The sequence below is a fragment of the Harpegnathos saltator genome, unplaced genomic scaffold (assembly GCF_003227715.2).
Source record: "Harpegnathos saltator strain DR-91 unplaced genomic scaffold, Hsal_v8.6 scaffold61, whole genome shotgun sequence".
Taxonomy (NCBI): domain Eukaryota; kingdom Metazoa; phylum Arthropoda; class Insecta; order Hymenoptera; family Formicidae; genus Harpegnathos; species Harpegnathos saltator.
In genome coordinates, this window is record NW_020230438.1 from 21,191 (window position 1) to 30,296 (window position 9,106).

Genomic DNA, 9,106 nt, shown 5'->3' on the forward strand with positions numbered 1-9,106 from the left:
TATATATATATATATGCGTGCGTGCGTGCGTGCGTGCGTGCGTGCACACGTACGTCACGCTCATTTTCAATGCAACATGGACACAACTGCGCTAAGAAACGCCTGCCGGAGTATAAATAAATACTAACGTAACGCTGAAATATTTTGAAAAAATAATTTTGGGTACACACAAAATATTATCTTATTATCATATATTTATATGTTGATATAAATCGTGTATAATCTTCATGATATTAGTCATATACAATCTCAATTCTTATTTTTTTGTGCATGTTAACATGTTAATTCATGTACAAATGCATAACAATACGCGAGACCGTGCTTGTCAAGTACGCTATTGTGGTTGTAGCACTGACATAAACCGCCTGAAAGTGGATGTAACACGGACAGCCACCAGATGCAGGTTTTACCGTCGAGACCTAAAAGTAGATATAGCATCGTAGGTCCCCTCTCAAAATGGATGCAGATAGCGCCCATTCCCAGTGCGAAAAATCGGTGTCGCCGAAAACGCCGTGTTGGCCGCTCTCAGGTTCCTCTCTGGTAATAGATAGTTTCTGCTTTTCGACGCAAGTTCTAATTAGCTTTTTGCATTTCCGTTTTTTTTTCCGTCAAGACGTGAACGGCCTTATGGTCCATTCGACGCTGCGAATGCTTCGAATTATCAAATAAAGCGATATGATTAGTCTAACCTAGGGACACTAGTCTAACCATCGCTCTGAAGTACTTGCAGAGCTAAACGGATTCTATCCTAAATTTGGCGCAAGGTGGCGGCTTGGATCTTCAGAATTGGCGCTTTGATACTTCTAGAACCTGGCAACCCTGAGATACCGCATAGGTTCGCAGGCCGATGCATACACGAGACAACAGGCAGTTATCAATGGCGACCGTAACAGGACGTCACGCCTAGTCGTCGAATATTCGAGAAGATTCATAAATTCGAGTGAGATAGCCGTTTCCGCCTTGTAAGAATAGTCGCCGTTGCAGGAAGATTCGGATTGACCGTGTGTTACTACGCGGAGAGGGAAAAGTAGTTCCTGGAGAGACCATAGACGTATAATAAATAGACCGCGCGTTCAGCGGAGGGGGCGTTCTATATTCGAAAGAAACAACATGCTTTCGTTGGGCAATCTATCGCTTTCTAACGATGCGTGGTGGGAGTAGCAGTCTTCCGTGACAGAGGAAACAGAAATAGGAGAATATAGAGAAAGGAGAATTGTGAAAGGCAAAGAGAAGAAAATACGTTTGATATAAATACACGCATATGGAAAAATTATGATTTTGTATGGAAAAATGATGAATATGGACATATGACGATGGATATAATTACATACCAGTGGAAAATAATCTGTCACTTTCATATGCATTAAGCTAAGACTCCATGCATGCGGTGAGCTGCGGCAAATGCTGCGGTGACCAATCAGGAGGGAAGCGCAGGTCCGGTTGCGGCAAGCTCCGGCATGCCGCACCGCACTGCGTTGCGATTAAAATATTTTAATTTTTCCGCACTGTGCCGCACGTCATACGTGCGTTGGATGAATTTGAGAACGCAAAAAGTAGTGAATTTACAACCATCCTTTTTGTAGGTTACGTTATATGTCATATGATACACAAACATGGATTTAATAAGTGAGGACTATTCATATACGGAATATAGTACTGAGGGTATCAATGAGTTAATAATCCATTATGTAAGAAACCGCCCACAATTGTGGGATTTGAATGATAAGTGCTACCGAGATAATGGTCTGAAAAAAAAATTGTGGTGTGAGGTTGCCCACGAACTTAATATGACTGGTATGTATTATTATTGTGTTATTATTTGAATTATTAGTATATATTATTTGAAAATGTGTATAAAAACAATGTATATGTATGGATTATATATGGTTTTATATAATTTAAATAGAGGAGTTTGTGAAGAACCGTTGGAGAAATCTTCGAGATCGGTATATAAAGGAGAAAAAAAAGTCTGTAACAAAAAGTGGGCAAGCAGCTGTTCATTTTGTACCATAGTCATTTATGGAACATTTACATTTTTTATCCGATACAGTGGAACCTCGCAAGTAGGTGTTATACTTTCTTCAAATGTGAAGTTATAATAATTTTATTCTAGTTGATACAAAATTTATGATATTAATTTTTGTTTTTATTTCAATAACGAATGTAATTGTCAGTTTCTCATTTTCATAAACAGTATGTTCTCAAGTAAAGTAATAACTTTTATAATGTCTCAATTAGGACTATAACAAACTTCGAAAGTTTAGAACATCCCTTATCTAGAAGCGATACATCACCAACATCTTTGGAGACTTTTCAATCTGAAGAATATATGTACAACATACAAGAAGAGTTTCAAGGTAAGAGGAACAAAAGATAGTAGTGTGAATAACTCTATGCTACGATGTTATATGAAAGTATTTGAAACTGTCCTACAGTTTTTGTCCTACAGTTCCCCTGTACCTGTATCAACAATATAACTGTTATATTGTTGAGTAGGAAATTTTCTTTATAAACAATTTTCTTTATAAAAGAAAATTGTTTTTAAGTACAACATATTTTAATAAACATTTCATTACATTCTTTTAAACATTATTTTACAGACAATATGTGGGATAACATAAGACAGACAGAACAAACAGATTTTTGTTCACCGCATTCATTAAATATGCCGTCTCGTCCTTCTAATAGTGCCTCTCCTCGTCCTAATAATACTTTGTCTCGTTCTAACAGTGCTTTGATTCGTCTTGATAGTGTCTCCCCTCGTCCTAATAGCGCCTCCCCTCGTCCTAATAGCGCTTCCCCTCGTCCTCATTATGCCTCCTCTCGTCCTAATAGTGCTTCTCCTCGTCCTGATAGTGTCTCGTCTCGTCCTCAGACTAGTCATCGAATGAGTAGTCATTCTCAAAATCAGCCTACAGCCAGCAAATGTGCAAAACGAAGTAAATTAATATTTTTATTAAATATATATTTCTTTATTTGTGCAAAATTGTACGGCATATTTAAATTATTTAATTAAGAATTAAACAATTTGTTCAGTGCGTGTACATACATGCACTGTATAAATAAGATATTCAAGTAAATCAGTTGTAAAGTACACACACTGAACAAACTGTTTAATTCTTAATTAAGTAATTTAAATTTAATTTATTATATATATAGTTGATTAATGTGTCAAATTTACTATAAAATAATAATGATTTTATACGACATAATTGCAAAAATTTGATAAAATATATATTTATATTATTAATGTTTATTTTCTTTTTCAGCAAAAAGACAATTGTCTGAAACGGGTATAGATGCGGTTGATGAAGCAATTTTAAATTTAGTGGGAAAACAAAATTCGGCAGATACTGTGAATTCAGACGATCTTTTTTATTTATCTATATCTCGGGATTCACAGCAACTAAACGTAAACGCAAAATTACGCTTAAAGACACTTGTACTACAAATACTTTCTCAAGTTATAACAGAGGAACAAAATAAAAATTAATCGATTGCACTTTTATATTAATTATGTGTTGCAATCAATTTACCTTCTGCCTGTTGCATGTATGCTTCTCGTTGAAAGTTTGGTAGCTTATTCCATTGCCAAGGTACGTAACCTTGCTTCATAAAATAATCTGCGTATGTATTTCGTATTATCTTGGCGTCATTTGCTGAGTTTCTTCTTATATTTGGTGCTAAATCTCTAAGTGCACCAGATGGTGCTTCGTTTCGCCATTGACCAGGTTCTACATTTCCAAAGTGATCTTCTTCATCTATAAATCCTACTGGAATATATTTTCTCTGACTAGGTAAAACTTTCAGATCTGAATCTCGAAGCCAATTGTGTAGTGCCACACAACTTTTAACTATATTATCTACAGTTGAAGGTGACGCTACAATTGGTCGTCGAAATATTCTCTACCTGGCTGACATTACTCCAAATGTTTCAACTACACGCCTTGCTCTACTCAAGCGGTAATTGAAAATAACTTGTTTTGCACTCAAGTTAACACCAGGGTATGGTCGTAACAAATTATTCAATAATGGGAATGCTGCATCACCAACAAATACAGCAGGAAGGCAAATATTTATACCTGGTAAGGCTTTAGGTACAGGTAATGGCAGTGTATTTGTCTCAATGCATCTTCCAAAAGCCAGATTTTGAAAAATACCTCCATCACTTTCTCTACCAGCAGAACCAATGCTTACATATGTAAAGCGAAGATTAGCATCAGCAACTCCCATTAAGACTGTGCTGAAAGTGCCTTTATAATTGTAAAAAGCTGATCCTGTATTTTTAAAACATTGTATAGTAACATGTTTTCCGTCAATTGCTCCGACACAATTTGGAAAATTCCATTTATTTTCAAAATCCTCTGCAATTTTGGACCATGTTTCCACATTTGGCGGAGGAAGTACTTGAGGTTGCAGTACCTGCCAAAGTGCTTTCGTTGTTTCTACAATTATCCGTGGCACAGTAGATTTACCTACGCGGTAGAGGTAATGTAGACTTATCATACTATCTCCAGATGCAAGATATCGTAACGTTAATGACAAGCGCAGTCCTGGATGCAACGGTTCCCTTGTCACATATATTTTTGAAATAATAGGTTCTATCATCGTTAATAATTTATCAAATTGATGAGGTAACATGCGATGAAAATTGAAAAAATGTTCTGTGTCACGTCGAAGTTCAAGCACAAGATTATCGTAAGCACCTTGAAGATAACGTTGCTCTATCATAGGATGAACCCACCATCGAGCTGTTCTCCGAATGACTTGTTCTTGCCTTTTTAATCGTCGTTTTCTTCGCAGGTACAATAGCAAAACAAGCTTTTCATCGCGATTCATTCTTATTTTATTATTTATTTCGATTATATTTTATTTTGTTAATAATTTTTATGTTTTGTTTTGTTAATAATTTATTAATTCTATTTTGTTTTGTTATAATTTTTACATTGTTGTCACTCGAAGCGCTTTTATATACACAATACTATGGGCTGCGTTCCAAAACTCAACGAATAGAGTAACCATTGATTGACCAAACTGAAGGAATAATGATGTGACGCAACCTTTGCCGCGCATATGGAGTCGCTTTCCGCAGCCGTTTGCCGCAGCTCACCGCATGCATGGAGTCTTAGCTTTAGCTTTACTGCGGCATACATAATAATATAGACTCATTGTGTTACGATTATACTTTTTGTGTTATGATTATACTATTATGAGTAAATACGTTTTATAATCTTTAATGTCAATCGTCTTGTTTATATACGCTTTGTTTCACGAAAAGAAGGAGAACCGGAGACATAACACTCCACTCTAAACAGGCGGAGGGGCCAAATACGCTACCACGCATCGTTAGAAAGAGACAGACTGCTCTACGAAAGCATACTACCTCTTTCTAATATTGAACATGTGCAGACAAAGGAAACGTTGCGAATGCGTGGTCTATATATTATATGTCTATGGGAGAGACGCCATTACGCGCGGACGGGAAGAAGCCGGCGGAACGGACCGGTGGACGCGCGCGTTGGAAATCTCGGGAAATATAACGCGTACGGTGCGAAAAATCCGACGAGAAATACTGGTGCACGTGCGCGAAGTGAAGGACAATCGAAAACTTCTGTGGACACTGCGCGAGCCGACGGATAAAGCGGTGCAGGCACAGGTAGAAAAGGACGAAGGAAAGCCCCGTTGACCGCAGAGAAACCGACGAGAAACCGGTGTGGCACCGCGACAGTATGTCCAAAACCAAGTAATATTAATAGCAACTTGCATATCACCGAGGTATAGTACCGGTAGAAGCACGCGAAGTGAGTCATAACCTCACAAAGTGACAGGTACAGCAGATATTGCTTAGTGCATGCTGAACAGAGCGTGAGACGCATTTCCTACTGTAAAAACCTACGAGTAGACGCTAAACTGAGCTCAACGAGCTCAGAACCGTTAGTGCAATCGGTTCCAAAGATATTCAGTATAATAGATTCAGTGTCGAAACAGCTGCAACAGAACAAAGAAGTAGCTTTCTCGGAACAAAATTTTCCCTGTGCGATTGGGGATCTAGTAATATAAATTTTCAATCAGAGGACGAAAAACCTGACCTGTAGACACCAGAAACAGTCATCTAGCTTAAAGGGGTCAAAAGAAATTAATTATTTTGTAACATAAATTGAGCGAGTTACGATACAATAGAATAACATCACTTTTGTCGGATAAAATTTTTTCTATGCAACTGACGACGAAGCCGTTAGAATTTTCAGGAAATAGATTAAAAATCTGACTTGCTCGCGCAAGAAACATCCAATTATCTCTGTTAGATCCGGAGAAATTAATTATTTTGGGTCCAAATCGAAGACATTTCAACTAAAATTCAATACATAGTGTCCAAGACCCAACTTTTTTCCCGAGGATAGGAGACATTCGTCCTCTGGTATGCGACTAGTCGTTCCTGAAAGGGACCTGCACACTAAATACCAACTCTCTGTGACAATTAGTTTAGCAGTAGCATATGAAAAGACTCAGGAATTGAGCGAGTTGAGACAAGTTGATGTCGCTTTGTTGAGTTAAAATTTTCGCCGCACATTCGAGACGAAGACTGCTAAAATTTTAAGAAAATAGACAAAAAACCGGGCTTGCTCGATGTAGAACGAATAGATTATCGCACCTACAACGCGAGAAATAAATTATTTAGTGACCAAATTAAAGGTGTTGCAACAAAAATCGAGCACATAGTGTCCAAAACCCAACTTTGTTCCTGAGGACGGGAGACATTCGTCCTCTGGTGTGCCATTAGGGGTTCGTGAAAGGAACCTGCACACCAAATATTAGCAATCTAGGACAAGTAGTTTAGCAGTAATATATGAAAATACTCATAAATTGAGCGAGTAGCAACAAGTTGATGTCACTTTGCTGAGTTCAAATTTTCCCTAGACATCCGGGGACAAGACTGCTAGAATTTTCAGAAAGAAAACAGAAATCGTGACTTGCTCGACGTGGAACGAATACGCTATCTCAATTAGAACGCCAGATATTAAATAATTAGTGTCAAAATAGGCACCGTTTGGAGAGAAAATTGCATGTCAAGGTCTTAGAGCGCACTTTTGAACGCGACCGCATAGAGAATTTCTACTTAAACGCTCTATTAGGGGGCATAAAACGACACTTGCATGCATAAAATTAGCTCGATTGTTAAATATGTGTGTAGATATATATGAGAATACTGTTGGTATACGTCACGGTATGTTATGACACATGTCATTTGATTGCCGATCAGCTGATGCTGAGCAGACGATGTGATGAGATGTGCCACGGAAAAATCAATACCGGTGCTTATTGTTGATGGCATGGAAGCACCTCGAATCGTTGGAGCGAACCAACAATATAAATTTTTTAAATTTTTCTTAAATAACAATATGGGAAAAAGAGTACAAGTTATAGCGTGGAACGATGAAATTAAACGCATCGAAGATTATATCAGACCTAATTCGGTAATTTTATTTAATTTAAAAATACAAATAATTATATACATATACTATATATATATATATATATATAATATATATATATATATTATATATATATATATATATATGTATACAGGGTGTCTTATAACTAATCTGGCAGAGCTCGTGGAGACATAGAGCGGGTTAAGACAAATATAAAAGTCCCATACCGTTTTGTGAGATTCGTAATAATTATCGAGTTATTAATGACAGAAATCTGAGGAATGAGTGCACGTCGAGACGTTATAGGATCTAGCATCTAGCCGCTCAGGCTAAAGAGCACTGCCCAGTCGACAAAGGAACTGTTGCCGGCGTGCGGCGAGAGGAAGGACGACGCGCCAATGTTTATGTCCTTACCTCGCCGCTACATCCCGCCGCACCGCGTCTAAGCTCGCGCCGATATGGCCGCTGAATATTCGCGATTACAATTATGAAATTATTTTATGAGGTACCACAGATAGCTCATATTGAATTGTAAATTTCGGGATTCAACAGTTCTTTGATCAAGGAAAACATCGAAAAGGAGAAAACGATAAAGAGCGATGAGATCTACAGAGATTCTCATCGTTTTCTATCGCAATCTATCGTTTTGCTGCATCGGATCCGAAAGAAACGATATCGCGTAAAGATAGAGTACGATGAACACTTTTCATCGTACTCTATTGTATTCTATCGTTAGGAGAATATTTAATTGTTAGAGTATGATAGAATTCGCGTAGAGACTCATCGTGTCCTATCGTTTTATTCAAGTCTACACGGAAAATATGTGTGATTGAATGAACCCATTTTCTGACGAAATGAGAGAGAAAGAGAGAGTGAGAGAGAGAACGATTAAGAAATTTTGATTGAAGAAAGCACAATTTTGTTTAAGTTAACCATAAACCTTGATGAATTAGATTCAGTGTTAATATTTTCAGTTAATATTTCTCTGTATCGTTCATATTTCATTTGCAAGCTGTATCATGGACCAAACATTTTTACCATATATCATGCATAAATTGTTGTCTTATATCGTAATTCTTGTCAGTGGTATATTAACGACAGAAGGAACTGAAAATTCTGTATCGTACAATTGCGAAAAGAGGACCATCGTTGTCAATGGTGCACCAACGATACTCGGCATAAAATTGATTCCTAGGTATAATCGCGATACAACGCAAATCCGAGTGTGTTATTTTGACACGCATAAAAATAACGTGTCAAAATATGCAGCAAAACGATAGATTGCGATAGGAAACGATGAGAATCTCTGTAGATCTCATCGCTCTCTATCGCTTTTTACTTTTCGATGTTTTCCTTGATCAAAGAACTTTTGAATTTTGAACTTTACAATTCAATATGAGCTATCTGTGGTACCTCATGAAATAATCTCATAATTGTAATCGCGAATATTCAGCGGCCATATCGGCGCGAGCTTAGACGCGGTGCGGCGGGATGTAGGAGCGGCGAGGTAAGGACATAAACATTGGCGCGTCGTCCTTCCTCTCGCCGCGTGCCGGAAACAGTTCTTTTGTCGAATGGCAGGACTCTTTAGCCTGAGCGGCTAGATGCTCCTCCCATAACGTCTCGACGTGCACTCATTCCTCAGATTTCTGTCATTAATAACTCGATGATTA

General features: G+C 37.8%; 2 protein-coding genes across 3 annotated transcripts; one reads left to right on the forward strand and one right to left on the reverse strand.

Moving 5' to 3' along the window:
• The first annotated feature begins 1,450 nt into the window (after positions 1-1,450).
• LOC112588039 (uncharacterized) lies at positions 1,451-3,497 on the forward strand. 2 transcript variants are annotated; one of them, XM_025304487.1, is made up of 5 exons: positions 1,451-1,794; positions 1,907-2,063; positions 2,239-2,357; positions 2,601-2,939; positions 3,270-3,497. In XM_025304487.1, exons 2-5 carry the CDS (start codon positions 2,020-2,022, stop codon positions 3,491-3,493), a joined length of 726 nt encoding a protein of 241 aa, XP_025160272.1. In that variant the 5' UTR covers positions 1,451-1,794; positions 1,907-2,019; the 3' UTR covers positions 3,494-3,497. The 2 variants fall into 2 exon arrangements, with proteins under 2 accessions (XP_025160272.1, XP_025160273.1); XM_025304488.1 differs by lacking the exon at positions 2,601-2,939.
• LOC112589816 (protein ALP1-like) lies at positions 2,779-4,949 on the reverse strand. The gene is made up of 3 exons (XM_025304486.1): positions 4,707-4,949; positions 3,537-4,475; positions 2,779-2,912 (listed from the first exon to the last, which is right to left on the reverse strand). The coding sequence occupies exons 1-2, from the start codon at positions 4,837-4,839 to the stop codon at positions 3,907-3,909; spliced, it is 702 nt and encodes a 233-aa protein (XP_025160271.1). The 5' UTR covers positions 4,840-4,949; the 3' UTR covers positions 2,779-2,912; positions 3,537-3,906.
• Between the last annotated feature and the right edge of the window lie 4,157 nt (positions 4,950-9,106).

Excerpts from the sequence above, each read along its gene's own strand:
- LOC112588039 (XM_025304487.1), top strand. The coding sequence starts at position 2,020 with ATGGAACATTTACATTTTTTATCCGATACAGTGGAACCTCGCAA. Across the intron at positions 2,064-2,238 it reads GATACAGTGGAACCTCGCAA|GACTATAACAAACTTCGAAA; the intron begins GTAGGTGTTATA and ends TGTCTCAATTAG. Across the intron at positions 2,940-3,269 it reads CAGCAAATGTGCAAAACGAA|CAAAAAGACAATTGTCTGAA; the intron begins GTAAATTAATAT and ends TTTCTTTTTCAG.
- LOC112589816 (XM_025304486.1), bottom strand. The coding sequence starts at position 4,839 with ATGAATCGCGATGAAAAGCTTGTTTTGCTATTGTACCTGCGAAGAAAA. Across the intron at positions 4,476-4,706 it reads AGAGCAACGTTATCTTCAAG|GTAAATCTACTGTGCCACGG; the intron begins GTGCTTACGATA and ends TCTACCGCGTAG.